A 19179-nucleotide genomic window follows, 5' to 3' on the forward strand; every position below is an offset into this window, starting at 1 on the left:
TTAGACTGAGTGATGCTTCCAAAGAATTTTTTTTTCTGTTGCACCAAACCAGCACTTTGGTCAACTTTTGTGCTTTATAAATACATTTTGATTGGATTTTTGATTTGGAAACCAGAGTTTTCTACACAGACCACTTGGAGTATATTTCCATTTCAAAGACCATACTGGTGGTTCTGCTTATTTAAATCTAAGCTTTACTGGTGACCATTTTCAGAAGCATACCATGCATTTTCACAGTGATTTCATACATTCCAGGCATCAACTGGTCTATGATTCCAGCATGAAAATAAATAGCGTAATAAAATGATGAAAAGCATTTACACATGACCTTTTAATGATGGCTGCTTGGTTCTTTTTCTGTATGCATCTCTTTAGGTGTGACCCATGAGATGGCCAGCACTCTAGATATCCTCCCCACCATCGCAAGTCTGGCGGGAGCCAAACTACCCCAGGTGATGCTGGATGGGGTCGATATGACAGAAATCCTTGTCAACCAAGAAAAGGTAGTGGTGTAATACCTTACACTGTAGATATTGAAATATGTGAAAACCAAGCTGATGTATTGTATTCATTTTTATTTTTTTTTACTTTTTTTGCAGAGTAAAAGGGAGACAATGGTGTTCTATCCCACAGATCCCGCTGAGAAGTATGGCCTGTTTGCTCTCAGGCTAGGGAAGTACAAGGCCCACTTCTATACGCAAGGTACAGCAGACTTCATATACATCATTAGTTGAAACGTCAAGAAGCATTATCACACAGTCAGAACTTATGTGTTTGTAACTCCTGCTTGTCCATGTTTGTGCATCAGGTGCTACCCACAGCGGTACTACCCCGGACCAAGACTGCCCAGTATTTGCAGTCCTCAAGGCCCACGACCCTCCTCTTATTTTCGACCTGGAGGCTGACCCCTCGGAGCACTACCCTCTGCCCCTGACGGGAAAACCCGACCTCCAAGCCCTGTTGGAGAGGATCAAGAAAGTCAAGGAGCAGTTTGAAGCCTCCATGGTGTTTGGAGAAAGCCAGATATCAAAAGGAACAGACCCCGACCTGGAGCCTTGCTGCAATCCTCAGTGTAGCCCCAAGCCCGGCTGCTGTAAGTGTTGATGGGACAAACTCCCACTTCCGCTGATGACAATGTGGGAAAGCCTGGAGCTACTGCACTGATTTTTGCCTCAAGATTGCTTTGTGCAAGCACAAGATGTGATGCTGATTTTGTAATTCCCTGATAATGCATTGCCACTTGCTTTTGTTACTGAAAAGTAACATTGTAAACACTCCTCAATGAGATGATTTTCTTAATATTGATATTGACTACTTTTAGAACTAATGTATCACAATGTACTGTATTTTTCCTGACTATTTGAATACATGTTTTATTCATTGATTTATGATTTCATTTTCCACTCAACATTCTTTATAATCATAACATTTTGAATAGATGTTTGGACTTTATGTGAAAACGCTTTGCAACATATTTCAATCACACAAACAATCAAGAGTAGATCTCAACAATAAAGACAACAATAAAGGTTTCGGACATCAAGCATATATTTTATTCATAAGACCAAACCCATGACAAGTCAGTGATTTTTTTGTCAATTTTTTTCCCTTTGTTTTTCCCTGGAATTTTAATTCATTTTACAAGTCCTTTGTTTTTAAAGATACAAGATAGGATATGTTTGTTCCGTCACATACTGTTTTGCTCTAGGTATACAGTGAAGAATCTTGTTGATGTAATAAAGTCAAAAGTTTGGTTTAACTGTTAATGTATGTCTTAGCGGATATATAGGACTAGATCATCCTCAGAGGTTGTTTTTGTATAGCTTTGTGAAAAGAAGGGTTTTAGGCTGTGACAAGATAGAAAAACATAATCCGAAGCAAATAGATACAGATCAGAGATGGGTCACACTGTTGGAGCTCAAAGGCGATAACTATAATCGGCAAGACGCAATAATAGTTTTCCAGTGGCAGCGGACTATTCAGCTCTAACAGCAGATTGGTCAGTAGTCTGGTGGGTGTATGTGTCACACACTAATGATGTCACATCTCACAAATGTGCTCTAAAGGTGCTGCTGAAGCCTGTCTGTCCAGAGGTATGGAGTTGGCAGGAACTCAAATGCCACCTGTGTGACAGATACTGAGTTAACATCTTGTGAAGAAACACAAGACACTGAAATAAAATTATTGCAGATCACAGAAATGTATGTGTTTTTCTTTTTTTTTAGGGGTTTTTGTCTGGTTGTGATCTCTTTTTTCTTTTTAATTAATGTACATATTAATTTTATAACATACTCAACATAAAGGACAGCACTATCTTAGATTCGCTATTGTATATACATGATCTAACTGACAGCGATACGTATGTAGATAACACTCTGCCTCCCTCCTACCATCAACAGTGAACGGGGGTGTTTGTTCTCGTGAACTGTGACTGAAAGCAGCGGAACAAGATGCTAAACAGTGTCTGAAAGAACAATGGGGATGGTCAGGGGTGGTAAAACCTGAAACTTCAGATGACTGTACTGAGTGCATCATTTATCAAATCTACCCCCTCCCCAATATAAGGTGCTAGACTGTAAGCTATGGTACCAGATTAAGAGCAATAAATAAACATAGGAACACGTGGCCATCCCTTTTATCCATCATACTTAAAAAACAAGATCAAAGTCTAACCATTTACATAACTATAAAACCTCCCTTTTAATGTTTTATTAAAGGTTTGATTACATTGTGATACCAGGACCAAGTTTTAGCAGAACGCTTTCACTGTACAGTAGGCACACTGCAATACAGCATTACTGACACGCGGCTACCAGTCAGTCTAATCATTCCTTTTCCCTCATTGAAACTGCCAAGTCAAAAGAAAACGGAGACTAGGATGTCCCTGACAACCAGATTTATACAGTCGGAGGTATGAGAATATGGCTTTTCAGAGGGCTTTTGCTTTCTTTGACCTGGAAGTCACATCAAGCATTGCCAATCATACAGTGATCAATGATTTGCAATTTTAACAGTTGAATGATTTCATATGAAAGCTCCCCACGGCGAAGGTCAGCAAGCAGTGCAACTTTGAGGACTGGACAAGAGTAAAATGGTTCTGTCATATCATCCAAATGTGCTGACTCTTCCTGCACCTAATCCAAGCTGAATGAAATATCTGTGGGGCTAATAACATTCAAAGTTCATCACAAGTCATTACTCTAAAATCTCTTACACCTGCAGTTCCTCCTGTCAGAGTGAGTCATTAATACCCACAATAAAACAAAATCCCCTCCATCAGTCTCAGCTGTGAGTGTTTCTTAATTAGTCTGGATGAGGCGCCTGCATGTCTACGTTCTATACATATATTTACAACACACACTACGTCTTGTACGCGACACAGGGGTAAGCTTGGACCAAGGACAGTTCACTGCACTCTCTCTACTTTGCTCCAATGTCACTATCAGTAGAAATCAAATTAGCAGTTATAATATTTTGAACAAATACATATTTACAGTTAATTAAACGCCGACCTCTTGGTTCTACACCATTTCTGTACTGATTGTTGAGCTGCTTGCCATTCACTTGGATATGTGCATTTCTTGGTGTGTCTGTGTGCAGTAACCCTACTAGCCATGCATTGAAAAGTGAAACAGCAGTAGTAGGTATATTGTTTTCATTTCAAAAGAGGAACCCTTAAATAAACAGGTGCTCAGCGTCTTAGTTTTATATCATAGAAAAAGTTAAAAGAAACAGGCAATCAATCCATCGAGATGATGGAAATAAACAGAGAGGGATGAATGAAATCATTCAAATGCCTAGCATACTGTAGAAATGAAGATCCCAGTTTTAGAGGGACACAAAGGAGTATTTTACAATGGAGAGAAGACCCCACTGACAGCGCCCTCTGGTGGCAAACCTGATGAACATACACAAGCTGCTGAGAAAGAAGGTGGTCGTCATGGCAACACTTCTTACTCCAGGTAGATGTCCTCGGTGGGGCAGGCGTACTCCAGATGTTCCTGGTAGTACTCCTGGAAGGCTCGTCTGTGGAAAATACAGACAGAAGAGAGCATGACTAAAGATCAACCTGCCAGCTATTAAAGGCAGCCTTCCATAGTAATCTTCTTCTTGTATTAACAGATTTTATTTTATAGTGATGCTCTGACTATTTACTAAGAAATGTCTGGTGCAAACATGAAAAATGCTTAATTAAAATAATTCCAGTGCAAATACAGAATCACTCTTGTTGAATCAAAGGAGGGTAATTGTTTTTGTCCTTGTTGTTGGGTCTGTTCCACAGACAGAGCTGGATGAGAAGCTGATAGATGAAACAGTTTTGCCCACCCCATGCTCTGCTGCCTGCTGTCGCTCCATCCAGAGACAGTGAACTATCTGTATCTTTAATTATTCAAACCCCATATGTCTGAATCCGACATGACTAAGCTTCCACACATGCTCACACATTAAATACTGCAGTGCACAATAAACCTGGATAACTGCTCACTTATCCGGCTACAGATGAGAGTGATTGGAAATACTCCAGGAATATGAGATCAGACTACAAAGGCAAATCATCAAAGAGCACTTCAAATATGATGTACAGTTAAATAGTTAATGTTTCCAATCTCTTTTAAGGGCTGTTAGCATTTTCAGCATCTTGACAAATAAAGTGCATTTACATATATATATATATATATATATATATATATATAGTAAAGTCATTATTGTGCCTTGGTATACCTTTGATGTAGAGTCATTGATATAATAATGTGATTTGGACTCACCCAACACACTCTGCTACAGGCCGCATGGACTCCTGGGATACAAACACGTGGCAAGCAAATCTGTTCAACATGGGGTGCTTAGTGATAAAGCCAAAGTAGCTGCAGAGAGAAGAAAACAATATGATGAAATCAGTCAGATGTTACACTGCACACTGGTGACAAGAGGGCAGAAAACCAACGTGTTTGTTTACCAGTTGTTCCTCGGATGGCAGCCACAGAACGAGATGTTCTTCATTTGGAAGAAGTGACTACATCTGTCATACTGAAGATGGGGCGAGGTGCAGAGACAGAGGCAAGAAGAAAGCATTAAAGCATTACATGTACAGTAACTTGTTATTCCATAGTAGAAGGACAATTGACTTTGAATTAATTGTCTGTTGAGTAATACTCTGAATTGAGTAATTGATTGATTCATTTTTTCATTTGTCCATACCTCATCGAGGGTGTCATATTCATCCTCCAGACTCATGATCAGTTTCACTCCTTGCAAGCTAATCTCCAGCTCACACAGAGAAGGAGGTCGCACATGTACAGTCCGTTTCCTTGATACCGCAATCTAACATAAATATATCATATTTACATGTCAAAACAACTTCCTTTAATGGTGCATACAGTGTAGCATACATGCTTGTGTCTGTTTTGTGCCATTCTTTTGCTGTTTTCCACTTAGCTCACCTTCTGCATGGCGGCGCAGAGAATGCCATTGCCTTGGTGATAAGGTACCTCAACAGACCCCAAAAACTGAACGCTGAAAGTCTCAATCCATGCTGGATTTCGTTTCATGCCTACAGAGTGCAATGTAGACAAATACAGAACATGTGATTGTTCTTACCTTTACAGTGAGACAAAGGAAACAACAGTCGATGAATCTCTCAACTCACCCAACAGCTCCTTAGACTGGCCTATGACCTCATGGGCATAGAAAGCAGGAAAGATGCCCCTCTCCCCTGTCCGCATGTTATAGCCTCGGTACCAGTAGTCATCCTCTTCTTCCTCCACATACAAAGGATCATCCACATCCAGCTCCAGCTCATCTGCATGTCTAGGGATGAATCTGCAGAGAGCAGCAGAGAGGGAGAGGACAAAAAAGAACTCTGTTAAATGTTGTGTCCTTACATAGTATCCCTGCTGCTGGGCATCCTATAGATGGGAGTTAATTCAATCAGGAAGCATCTGTTTGGGTTTCAGGTGACTCCCAATGGGGAGAAGAGAGAAAAGAGAAATGAAACAGCTGACATAGAAAGACAGTGGGGTGGGTGTAGGGAGACATAGAGCTCTACATGTTGGAATGTACTTACTGAAAAAGTACTGTAGCAAAGCAAATACATTATTATAAATGCACAACATGTACATGTATACAAGGGAGGTGCATGTAGCTTTCCCTCTCGCTCTTGCACACACCCAAGCACAGACACAGGGGGTGTCTCATGTGATTATTACTGGTCACCCTGCAGCTCTCGAGCCCAACTGTAGCTTGGACATCTGCTCTCCTCCCTTACATAATTAGTGAATCCTCAAGGAAAAGTAGCTTTGTTTATCTCCACAAGGGCCTTTTCTCCCAGACACAAACTGGTAATTTGCAAATTGGAGCTAATGGCATTCACAATTTATTCCACCACACCGTTTCTACAATCGCTGAAAACAATTGGGCGCATTTCTTGCAATCTTTTATTATGTACTAGTGCAGAGCCCGTTGAAAATGTGCCTGTTTGGAACGGGCAATTACTTGGCCTGTGGTATTGCTGCTTATAGAATTCATCAAAACCAAATTGTACCCCAAAATTACTTACAGAAGGACCCCAAACCACATCAAATGCAATCCACTGTATATCCTACTACTAACTTACTGATTTACCTGACACAGAACTTTGCAGATTCAGAATGTAATCACAAAATATCACAATGAAAATGTGGAGTAATCAGACATTAGCCTCATGGACTCATGGCAGTGCGCTACCCACCGGCCCGTTATGAGAGCTAAACAGCACATATCTGCGTTAATCACCACCAGAACCTGTGTGTGTGTGTGTGTGTGTGTGTGTGTGTGTGTGTGTGTGTATGTGTGTGTGTGTGCGAGCGCAGAGAGAGAGAGAGAGAGAGAGAGAGAGAGAGAGAGAGAGAGAGAGACAGAGAGAGAGAGAGAGAGAGAGAGAGACAGACATAGAGAGAGAGAGAGACAGAGAGAGAGACAGAGAGAGACAGAGAGAGAGAGACAGACAGAGAGAGAGAGAGAGAGAGAGAGAGAGAGAGAGAGAGAGCGAGAGAGAGAAAGACAGAGAGACGGTGTAGTATGTGAAACGTAGTACGTGAAAGATCCGAGTGAGTCACGACACAAACAGGTGCTCAGTCAGTGTTTGCATGCAGTGTGAGAGGGGGAGTGGCTAGCAGCTAGAGCGGCAAAAGCCAATGTGTGCTTCTTTTACCTATATATTTAACGATATCTTTTGCGTTTCTTATCCAAACAACGGCAAACTTGGCACTGCAGTTATTCGTGCATGTAGCAAGACACCTGTCAAGTTTGAAATCCATCGGACTAACGGTTCGAGAGATATGCACTTAACACACACACACACACACACACACACACACAGACACAGACAGACAGACAGACAGACGTTCCTGCAATTTATAGATAGATATGCTTTTTGCTGTAATTCACATTGCTCCCACTGATGTCACATTATCAAAAAATGAGTGTACTGTAGATTGTCTTACCTGTAGACTGCTCTGTGTGTCTGGTCCCTCTCCTCTCCATTGATGGTACAGGAGAAAAGTCCAAAGGACTCTGTGCCTAAGTGGCAAACATACGCCTGTTAGACCTTTTTACTGTCCTGAAAACTACCTTTTTCAAATAAAACTGAAAGCTAAATGTCAACAACAACATACACTGAATTATCTGTTGGAGGAACATTCTCAAGTAAACTTTGTTGGAGGTAGTCTAAATGGGAGCTCATTAGATTTGTCAAAAAAGAAATGGCAAAGAAAGCCTTTGTAATGAGCCTTTGATTATGCAAATCACCCTTTATTAGGGATATGAATCTTGAAGCGAGAGCACTGATTGATGATGGATGTACTGGGAGGTAGAGCCCTCCCATAGGTCTTGTGTGGGCTCCCTGCCAAATTTAGATCACATGTTAATGTATCATGCTGACAGTGATGAGTTAAACCCTAATGCAGTATATTCATTCTACGGAGCCTGAGTACATTTTAACGACAATAGGTATATTTACATTAGCTTAAGTTAAAGGAATAGTTCCACATTTAAAAAAAAATGCACGTATTGACTTTCTTGCCGAGAGTTACTGTAGATGAGGAATGGTAATGAGTAAGCTTTAGAACCAGGATGTATGTTTCCCCCTGCTTTTAGTCTTTATGCTAAACTAAGCTAACATCTCCTGACTAGGTTCATATTTAATTGACAGATATAAGAGTGTTTCTTATCTGACTCTTGGAAAGAAAGTGAATATTTGTATTTCCCAAAATCTCAAATGATTCCTTTAATCCGTACAATTACATCCTTGATTGCAAGTACATATCTGAGAGTTTTCCAGAAAGGTGCAGTGTCTGAACAGCCTCGTGGGCAACTTACTGGAGGAGCGGGAGGTGCTGTTGACGAACACATTGAGGAACTTCTTAGAGAATGGGAGGTCAGCCTCAGGGGATGAGTCCTCAGAAGAACTGAGAAGTTCTGGCCTCACCTCCTCATCATCCTGACCATAGTCCAGCCCTCTTGTCCCCAAAGGCTCCTCGTCACATAGCGTGGAGAGCTCACTGTCATCACTCAGGACGGAGGTGCACCTAAGAAGACAGGGTTTGTTGGTTTCAAGTACTGTAAGATTACTTGATTTACCACTAGAAGGCACACCCTACAGAAAGTAGTGTTTAATTAAAATTTTTAAATAAGTGTTACGATATTATCTCTAACTGGAGAATAATGCAAATACTATTGCATTTGTTCTCCCCAATTTAAACACATACACACATACTCAATTTTCATACATTTCACACACTGATTGTCAGAGCATACCTTCTGAGACTGACTAGTTCCAGCGTAGTATTTTCATCCACCACCAGCGTGTACTTCATGGAGTCATACGCCAGTCCATCATCTTCATTCGGCTGCCTCAGAGCCAGAGCTTTCTCGCACAGTGGTAGATCATGGTCAGATATGAGATGGTCTTGCACACTGGAATCAAGGGGTGGTGAACTGTCAAGCTCTAAGTCACTTCCCCTGTAGGACTGCTTCCTCAAGCCACCCAGGAATGGGTAAGAGTCTCCGTCGTCCTCCTCTTCTTCATTGTCCGTGGAGTAGGTGAGGCTGAAGCAGCGGTTGGTCTGGGCGGTGGGTATGTCCAGTGTCAAGCTTTGTTTAACCTCGGTTATACGCTCAAGAGAGGCTGAGGAACGACTCGTTGGCCTGGGCTCAGTCTCTCGTCCTTCATCCTTGTCGCTGACCACACTCTCACTGAGGCTTGGTGAGTCCAGATCCTTCCTTCCCTCTAGCATCATCAAGTCATTGTTGGGCTCTTCATCTTCCTCCTGTCTCCTGGCGTTCTTGGATGGTTTGCCTGTGAAGTTCTTCTCAGAGTCTTTAGTGGTATCCAAGGAGTTGAAATCTGTGGTCCCCCTCCCGTTGTTTGCACAGCGCTCCAAGATCACAGGGTTTATGGTGTCACCAGTAAAGTTGTTAATATACAGACAGGGATTCATCACTGCTCCTTCTTTTGAAGACTCCACACTCTTCCTCCTCTCGCCTTCATTCTCTTCTTCTTCTGATCCCTCCATCTCTGCTTTCTTCTCTTGGTCCTCATCATTGAAACCATCTCCATCTCCAATGTCTGAGGATGGTGAAATGGTGTCTGACACAGACACCTTCCTCTTGAAGCAGTCCTCAGGACAACTGATTGGGTACGAGCCCTCTGAGATCATCCTGTTGACCAGGTTGCTGAGCAGCCACGGTGAGTCTGAGTTCTCGCTCAGGTCGTCTTCGCTTTCTGATTCGGAGTCTCCCTCACTGGTTCCATCATATTCATCTGCATTGGGCATTAGCCTGGGTCCCACTGGCAGGTAGAAGGAGCGTTTGAAGCTCTCTAGACTGTGGTCTGGTTCTATCTGCAGCACCATCTGTCTGGACATGCTGTCTTCACATTGTTGGGCTGGAGGCAAAGTTTCATCTGGGTCAGCCTGGTGTTCGAAGGACTGCTCATCGTCCACATTCTGCAGCCCCATCAGAGCTTGACCATCATCGTAGGACTCAGGGGGTAAGATGGGCGAGTCAACAGGGGATGGCGTAGCAACAGTGGGTGAGGGTAGAGGGGAAGGAGAGGGAAGAGGAGACCCTTCTTTGATTGGGTCAGGTTGGCCCAGAAGTAAAGACACTTTCAGTCCCACGATGCCACTGTCCTGCTCTAACTCTGTGTCCGGGTCCAGCTCCTGGTCTGATGTAGGCGAGCTGGCCTCCTCAATGGAGTTGGTGAGGTGAGACGAGCGTCCACTGCTGCTGTCATCACTTGTCAGGTCAAGCTCTGTCTCTGAGATAGAGGAGATCATGTTGGAGACCACGGGACCTCCACAGGCAAACGCTGCCTCCAGCTCCCCTTCAACATCAGAGTCAGAGCCTGGAGAGCTGAGGTCCTTGTCCTGGTCCGAAGTCATGTAACCCTGCTGGTTCATGTCTGCTATCCCTGGGTCTGAGGATGGAGAGGTGGAGTCGTTAGCGGCTGCCTCCATGGCAGAAACTGCTGCATCAGAACTGTTGGACCGGTCAAGGACATCTGAGCGGCTGTTGGCCATAAAGCTGGAGAAGGAGGCGGGTTCAATGGAGGGGAATTCCACGTAAGTCGACTGATTCTCCTTACACACCATATCGTAAGTCTCCTTACACATGAACTCCACCTCAAAGTCCTTCTCCAGCTCCTCATCAGAGAAGGGTGTATCGGCACCATCGTTAGCTCCCATGGGTGCAGTGGATGACAAGCAGCGACTGGTTCCATCTGGGTCTAGCTCGTTCTCCGGCTCCACACCGGACTCACTGGTGATCGTGTAAGTGTCGGTGGCACGCCGGTTTGAGTGTTTGTGGTTGTGGTCGCTGTTGAGGTCGTGGTCCACCTCGGTGTCCGAACACTGGGAGTGCTCGTCTACAGAAGGTACTCTGGCTGTCTGGACTGAAGGGTCTACTTTTGACTCAGTGACATCACCAGAGAAAGGGTGGGACTTGTGTTGACCAAATGAGCCTGTGAAGATAAAAAGGTGGGGAGAAACAAGAAAGGCAATGGGAGAATGAAAGTACAGGATGACATAGAGGATTATGAAGAAGATGATGCAAAAAGAGAAAGGAGACAGGTCAGAAGAGTTGCAGAGCAATTTGGACAATTAAAGAGAGAAGATAAAAAGAAAAAGAATAATTAATTTTTCTTGAGTTCATAATCAATTTTTTTTAAAGGATGTGGGATGAGCAAGTTCAGCAAATGCTTTTTCATTAGAAACACACAAATATGATTTCCCAAAGTAAACTAGTGCAAATGGATTTGTAACAATTAACATGATGTGTTTTGCTAAACACATATAATCATATAAGTCAACTCAAATTCACATCACATCGTGTCATTTCACATTACGGCACTACACGACACTGATGATAATGGAATGAGCTCTAAGCTTGCAGGGCTGGCCTTTTTGTTACCGTATTCGGGCCTCTCCCGCCTGTTGCCCTCGATGTCGCAGAGGAGGGGCCTGTGAGGGGATTGGGGGTTCCCTCCCTCCCCTGCCTGTTTTGGTGGAGTACCTTTGCTCTGAGACCCTGGTGCCTGGGAAACTGGAGAGGCTGGGCACTGGCCTGTCACATGGCTACCATCCTCCAGACATGAGTGGGTTGGAGACAGACGACCTCGAGGTAGAGAAGATATTTATTTTCTAACTGTGTAATGCCTGCAGTTTGTAAAGAATCATTTATAATAGCTGGGCTTCTTTTAAACAAGGCAACAATAATGATGGGGCAGACTATATACTGTATCTGTCATTAGAACATCCCTAGGTGATTCAGCTATTGAATTAGTGTTGGGTAAGAAACTGAATCTAACATATGTATGAAAAAACATGGAAATTAATTTCTTCTCCAAAGATTTACCAAAAGTCAAAATAAGCAGGTGTGGTAGACCAACAAATGAATACAATGAAAACATATAGTCCATACTAAAACTTATCACAGCTAATTAGTCATGTATTCACCCTGTGAGGTCTTGCGTAAAGAGTCCTGCCAGCTTCCTTTCTTTGGGGAGAGACTGCTGTTGTTGTTAAGTGAATCCTAATGAGAGGAGAGAGAGGGAGATATTCGACAAAGTTATACAGAGTTATACATAATCTGTGTTCAGTGTGTGTTTAGGACCACAGCTTCAGGCTGCTTACCTGTGACACAGCAGTGGTGAGGTTCAATGTGGTGGGTCTGCTCTTCAGAGTGCCAAGAGTAGGAGAGAGAGGGGGGGAGGCAGAGGGAGACGGGGGTGCATCAGGGTCAACCTCTTCATCTTCTTCCTCTTCCTCCTCATCATCCTCATCTTCATCGTCAATCATCTCAAACTCTTGGAAGTCATCCTGGAAGGAGCAGACTGGGTGGTGCATGTCACTCTTCTCCAGAATGAGGGAGTCCTAAGGCCGAGGACAGAGATAGAAAGACAAAAAGAGACTTGTAATATGGTACAGACAGTAAAATAAAGGATGTTTTCACACCTTCAGCATGTTTTAGATAAACTAACCAAAGCATCTCCTGTTCTGACAGCAGAGGGGAAACTGTTATGTAGTGAGCCAACACAAAGAAAAAAGCTGCTACCTTCTATTCACTGCATATTATTTCCGTTTTCATCTAAAGCTTTGCCAAGAACAGGCCTGTCTGAAAGATGAGTAGAACAAGGAGAGCACAGATGGACGGCATGCAACACAATGTTCTTTGATTACACAGAAGGCATTTGTAAAACACACGTAAAGCACTGTAGTGGGCAACTCTGCAACAGAGTTCACATAAACAGCCACAGTACATTTTGCTGATATGTTCTTTCTGCAAACTCAGGTCCTCTGTGTGCAGTGTTTGGAATAACGCCGTTTAAAAGAACGGCGTTAGGTAACGACGTTATTTTTTCAGTAACGGGGTAATCTAACTAATTACTTTTCCCGTCGTTACAACGCCGTTAACGTTACTGGACGTTAAATGCGGTGCGTTACTATGCATTGATTGAATAAACTGTGTAATCCGAACGCACCCCTTGCTCACAGCTAGTGAGGAGGTGGGTTAATAACGAGGTAAGCGATTATGATTGGCTAAGTCAGAGTCATGTTTCATGGTAGCCAATCAGAGCGTGTTTTCAAAAGTGTTTTTACACACATGCCAGCACACGCGCCACACACACACACACACAACAGCTAAACAGAGATTCGAAGAAGCAGTAGAGATGGCGAGTCAGGAGCAATCCGATAAAAAGTTGGCATTTTCAAGGTGGAGATATAAGCACTACTTCAAATTCATTGTGGTCAAAGGCAAGAACGTGCATGTAATGTGTACATTATGTCCAGGAGCGAAGACTTTGTCGACATCTGTTGTAAGCAACTCTAATTTAATGAAGCATCTCACAACGACACACGCATCTACAAAGCTAGTGGCCAAAAACAGCGATACCTCAACCACAGATGATAGCTCGCTATCCACTAGCAAAGAAGGACTCGGAGCAAAGTCCTCCAAGCAGCAAAAGCTAGATCTTTCTGCCTCACAACAAAAAAACTGCTAAAAAAAAATCCAAATTCTTTGACATATAGCAACTTTTTTTTTAACAGTAACGCAAATAGTTACTTTCCTTGGTAACGAGTTACTTTTATCATAGAGTAATTCAGTTACTAACTCAGTTACTTTTTGGAACAAGTAGTGAGTAACTATAACTAATTACTTTTTTAAAGTAACGTTCCCAACACTGTCTGTGTGTGTGTGTGTGTGTGTGTGTGTGTGTGTGTGCATAAGACAGTGCAGCCTTCAGCATCAGCAGCGTTCCCACCTCCCTGTGAAAAGATAAAGGTGAAAAGGTTGAAATAATTAAGCCTAAGTAAATACAAAGTAAACTGGAAAAAACCTAGTCTTGAGGATGGACTGTTTGGAAGAGAAAGGAGGACGTGATAGTGTGTGTGTAAGACAAAGACGAAAGAAAAACACAGGAGAGGCAATGAAATAAGAGTGGATCAATCAATTGTCTCTCAGGTTTCAGTTGGTTTACCGGAAAGCAGTACACTAAATGATTTTGAGGTTTAATAGACCACACCTCCATGAGTGTGAGTGTGCTGCTGTGTAGCTTTCATGTTTGCCAGATACAAGGTATATTGATGATGCAAGGTCCATGAAGTAGCTTTTTGACACATCTCACACTGTCTGCTAAATATGGAAGAAGAGGCAATTGCCTGTGACAAGGCAAAATTGATCACATTGCTGCAGTGTGGAATTGTATATCTCTCACCTATATTCAACCTTACAAAAGTGAGATCACACCAACACCATCTCCCCTGATAAGCCTAAAAACATTGAGTATAAGGCGTTGCTCATGCTAATATTACTGTAATAAAAACTGATACATCATGGACAGAGTGCACAGACATTACCACAAACGTGTGGCTTATTTTTTTTCTGATTATCTCTTCCCTACTTTAAATCTGACAAAGCACCACAATTATTGATTTATCTGGTTTACAGTTTGAGCAACGCAGCAGTTTCTTTGTCTCTCAGTGCAGACTCTTTAATGGAGGAATCAAAGCTCACCCTCTCGCCCATCTAACGTGATTCTGCTGATGCCTGGTGCATCCACTTTATGCCACAGCAACAGAAATTAACTCTCAATCTATTACTGAGAGAGTACACATGAATATGTATACTTATATCTAATTAACATATCTATTTTTTTCTGTTCTTTAGCTGTTAAGATGTAAAGAAATGTTTTGAAAGGAATTGTGTATTGGCATGTGTTACGAAACCTTTAAATCAATCATTATAGGCATTCTCACTTCATGATCTACTGACAAGATTCATAATGTTGTTTCCTTACACTGACCCGTCATAATCCATCACTGGGTATACGTATGTGACCTATAACTCCATGGCAGGGTAAAAATCCAAAGATCCATCAGCAGGGTTGTGAAAATGCCACACCTGCCTGGGAAAATAACCTGCACTGTCAGGAGACATCCTTTAGCGGGGGCCACCTGACAGACTCGAAGAAAAAGAGAAAACTATAAATAAGAGTTGTGTGTTGGCGTGAATCAATCTCCATAGTCTCCAGTTCCCAAGGACATCCCATCAGGCCCAGTGACTGTCACTCCTCTGTCACCCAGCTGCTGGCACAGGGAGGTGTTGTGAATGAGTTTAGCTCTTACACACACAGAAGCATTGGAGAGCACAACTGCAGTCAATGGAAATGAAATTAGTCTAAAGTTAAAACTTTATTCTTTGTATCATACAAACTGCCCAAATGCATAAAAGCTGTACTGCTCCACATTCATACACACACTTGTGAACTTTTAACAGCTCTGCTAAAGACTAACATTCATTCGGAGTTTCATCAATTTTCGTCATTGGCGATAAATGAATTCTTGAGTTATGGCAAAAAATGCATTTTGTGAGGTCACAGTGACCTTTACCTTTGACCTCTGAAATCTAATCAGTTGGGTGGGTGTTTGTGCCAAATAGGGTTAGGGTAACATTCCCTCCAGGGGGACCCGAGATATCCTGTTTACAATAATGGGATCTACAGACGGACAACCTAAAAACATAACGCCTCAGGCCATGGCTGTTGCCAGCATGGAGGCATAAAAGAATGAACACAGAGCAGCTTTTGGATCACGAATTAGCAGACCACAGGCTTGTCCAGCAAGGGTAATTCTATACAACCTACTGCGTCTGCTGCTGCACATCAGAAGAAAGTGACATGGCAGCTCCATTATACGGCACTGTCCTCAGCAGTGGGGAGCGGAGAAGCTTCGGGTTGAACTGCAGGGCCATCTTGCTTACTGAGTGGACCAGCTGACAGAGCAAAGCGCTGGACAGATGAGAGAAACTGAGGACATGATCCTCAAGTGATCACACTCGTAGATCTCAAAGAAGAGAAGTGGAGGCTGAGAATGAAGTGGTCTTTTACTATAACACCTAACAGGCAGCGGGGTCAACAGAAAACAGGAAGGATCTGGTCGAGGTGCAAATAATCCTTGCAGAGACCAATATACAACTGTTGATTGACCATGAATGCAATGCTGCCCAATTACTGCAGATGTGCAGGAGTTATCTGTTGGCTGTGTCAGTATAATTGCAGTCAGGTATTCGACTAGGTGTTGTATTTTGGGTCTTTTTCAGTGCATCAATTACTGGCTACATGTTCACTGGTGCATGATTGGCTCCATACACACCTGCAAAGCCATTAGTCTTGTATCACTCAGGCGGTACTGTTACAATAATTGAAAAAAAGGAAATTATTTACTATTTATGCTCTTTTCACATCTAGCTAATATGATCATAAGTAAAGGTATGACTACATAATCACTATCTTCTCAAATGTATCTCTTACATTTACTTTGTACAATGGCAGTATGATTGGTGTCTGTGTGTGGGTGCATGTCTGTCCACTTAAAGCCCATTAACCTCTTAATCTGGGTGAATTTTATGTCGGAGTGTATGACAGATGTCGATTAGCCTACCATTAATGGAGACCACCTAGTGTGTGATGGCCTCCATCTATCAGTGTATTTCTCAATTTCCAAATTTTTAACTAGCACTACGTAGAGACACAGATACACCATTGCTCTGTCACACACTGAATTATGCATGTGCTCATGGCGTTCAATCGGGGCTGTGGAGAGACTCAGATGGATGCTAGAGAGACAGGAAGTGAAGAATCAGGGGCAAGTCACGGCAAAAAGCAGCAGGGTGTGTGTGTGTGTGTGGGGGGGGGGGGGGGGACTCAGACAAAAAAGGGAGGGGCTCCTTACATTGTGGTCTCTCTGCTAGTTATGTTGATATTCTGGATTAAAATAATTAAAGGTCAAGGAGAAAAAACAAATCACTCGGTTGAAAATACATTCTCAAACCTAATCCCCTCTGACATAATGGATAGTAGAAAAGGACAGCCTGAGTCGGAAATGCTATAGCATTTTGGCATTTGGCCAGCAATTACCATTTCCTCAGAGATATAAAATCAGACATTGATAACAAACCCATGTGAACGATCTTTAATTGCCTGTCTCTTTAGCTCTGGATGACAGAATAAGCAATTTTTTTAAGTGTGTGTCTATTTGTTTTTGTTCACATGTACATATGTGTGTGCTCCTGTCAAAAAAAGCTAAGTACCGATCTAAAAGGTTATGCAGATTAAAACCTGAACCCCATAACAAATTGGAATTAATCAGAGCTGGGGATTGGGGCCGGAGGATAATCTCACTGTTTAGTTTGGCTGTTCTTTCTAAACATCAAAGACATGCTGCCCAATATGGCTAAATCATACTGACAAAAAAAGAGAAGCCATTCTCTTAATCATCAGAGTGTGATGCACGAGGGAGGGACTGCTGCTGCTGATGAGCTGACAGAGTGTCACCCACCCGACTGATGCAGGCAAAATCAAATACCATGCGTAATACCCTTTGCACAAAATTCTCTATCTCACCTTTCATTCTCTGTTATTTAAATGTACATGGACACACTCAGAGGGCAACTGGGTGTCTGTCCTATCCATCCCATGTCAGCAAGATTACTTCCTGTGGGCAATGATGCAACGTAACAAGGACCGACACTATCTGTGCCATGCGCTTTTTTGATTGTGAAGTGAGCAATCACGGCCTTTGCTGATGTGTATCTGATGTGTGTGTGTGTGTGTGTGTGTGTGTGTGTGTGTGTGTGTGTGTGCGTGCGTGCGTGTGTGTGTATGTGAACATGTGTGGAAGGGAGAGAGGAGCAAAAGGACACTGATGCATGGTTTACTATACTGTATTGCCTCTCTGGCACAAAAAGAAAAGAAATCCACCCTTTAAAGTCTTTCTTACTGGGGAGGTTTCCTCACATGCTACGCGAACACAGCTTTGCTACAGTAGGGCTGCTAGGTTTCCATAATGTGTTTTGTTGGTGGATTACAGTGGAGGAAGCAAAATATCTAGCACAGATTTATACCGAGAGCTTAACCCTCAGAACCAACCATCCCTGAGCTAAATCCCTGTTTCCAGTCACCTCGGCAGTAAGAGAGAGAGAGAGAGAGAGAGAGAGAGAGAGAGAGAGAGAGAGGGAGAAAGTGAAGGAAGCATTGCTTTAAGGGGGAAAAGGAGTGGAGAAGTGGTAAAGAGCAAGGGGGAGGGAATCTGAGCTCTGTCTCTGAGCAACACTCTGCATAGCAGGGAGGGAAGGGAAGACACATGGGAGGGAGGGAGGGAGGGACGTTGTCTCTGCATAGCAGCAAACTGCACTGGGTCACCCACCCTCTGCTGCAGCCGTGACTCCACGCCACCAGCATAAAACATTTACATCCCACAGGATGGAGAGAGTGAGAAAGACAGAAAGAGAGAGAGAGGATATGAAAAAATAGTTCTTAGAAATTGTGTAATTAAGGTCTAAGCTGGTCGGACATGTGGGATGATGCAGCTAATGATTAAATCATTTGCATATACTTCCTAACACAGTCACTAGAACAGGATGCTTAGTGGAAGTGCTACTTAGAATTTCTATTATATGCCAAGGAGTTTAGTGAATGTATGCTGTTTGCTCAGATCCAGTGTGTATGATGATTTGTATGATTATCAGAGTACATAAAGGAAGAGTCACAATGTTTACCAAAGCCAAGCATGTTTCTCATTTTGCCGCTTATAATATGGATATCAGAGGCTTATGACCATTACTGTGATGACTGAAATGCTGGTCGCTTAAATAAAAATCCAGTGCTTATATAAGATAGCTATGTGCAAATAAGCAATTCTCAACACTAAATAGCTATGCAAACCAAGCCAGTCTCTATCTTTCTTTCTGTCACCTTAAGTACGCAACACTTGTCAGCTCATTTTCACTATAGCTTGCTTGAAGTTTCTCTCCTGTCACTGCAGACGAGCAAGACCGATATGCCAAAATTTGGTAGAAAACAGAAAAATAGGTTCCATTCCAAAAGGTTTACGATGCGTACAAAACTTTCACATATTTGAGACACAAAGCGCAAGAGATGCAAGGAAAGGTCAAATTTCAATAAAAGAAACCACATAACAGCAAAAGAGGGCCCCACCTTCTCATAAGGATCAGAGTCATAGTTGAGTCCAATCCCGCAGTCATCCGTGATTTCAGAGAGATCTTCATCATCAAACTCCTCCAGGCTGATGTCGTGGGCTGGCCTGGAAACACATGAGAGACAGTATATGAGGGGAATTTTTC

At 42.7% G+C, this 19179-nt stretch overlaps 2 protein-coding genes across 4 annotated transcripts in view; one reads left to right on the forward strand and one right to left on the reverse strand.

Moving 5' to 3' along the window:
* Positions 1-1759, forward strand: part of arsa (arylsulfatase A) — a 4614-nt gene extending 2855 nt beyond the window's left edge. For both annotated transcript variants that reach the window (XM_036002764.1, XM_031293359.2), the window contains 3 exons: positions 376-503; positions 600-702; positions 809-1759. In XM_036002764.1, coding sequence (XP_035858657.1) covers positions 376-503; positions 600-702; positions 809-1104 — 527 coding nt within the window. In that variant the 3' untranslated portion in view covers positions 1105-1759. The remainder of the gene's footprint in view (positions 1-375; positions 504-599; positions 703-808) is intronic.
* A 464-nt stretch (positions 1760-2223) lies between these two features.
* mapk8ip2 (mitogen-activated protein kinase 8 interacting protein 2) overlaps positions 2224-19179 on the reverse strand; it is a 29020-nt gene continuing 12064 nt past the window's right edge. Inside the window, exons 2-14 of one of the 2 annotated variants that reach the window (XM_031293357.2) lie at positions 19034-19139; positions 12171-12410; positions 11994-12069; positions 11449-11652; positions 8794-10999; positions 8356-8564; positions 7482-7557; positions 5648-5820; positions 5442-5551; positions 5200-5322; positions 4958-5028; positions 4767-4865; positions 2224-4026 (exon numbers count right to left, since the gene is read on the reverse strand). In XM_031293357.2, the coding sequence (XP_031149217.1) occupies positions 3954-4026; positions 4767-4865; positions 4958-5028; positions 5200-5322; positions 5442-5551; positions 5648-5820; positions 7482-7557; positions 8356-8564; positions 8794-10999; positions 11449-11652; positions 11994-12069; positions 12171-12410; positions 19034-19139 (3766 nt within the window). In that variant the 3' untranslated portion in view covers positions 2224-3953. The remainder of the gene's footprint in view (positions 4027-4766; positions 4866-4957; positions 5029-5199; positions 5323-5441; positions 5552-5647; positions 5821-7481; positions 7558-8355; positions 8565-8793; positions 11000-11448; positions 11653-11993; positions 12070-12170; positions 12411-19033; positions 19140-19179) is intronic. The other variant, XM_031293358.2, reaches the window with a different exon arrangement.

The sequence above is a fragment of the Sander lucioperca genome, chromosome 7 (genome assembly GCF_008315115.2).
Source record: "Sander lucioperca isolate FBNREF2018 chromosome 7, SLUC_FBN_1.2, whole genome shotgun sequence".
Lineage (NCBI taxonomy): Eukaryota > Metazoa > Chordata > Actinopteri > Perciformes > Percidae > Sander > Sander lucioperca.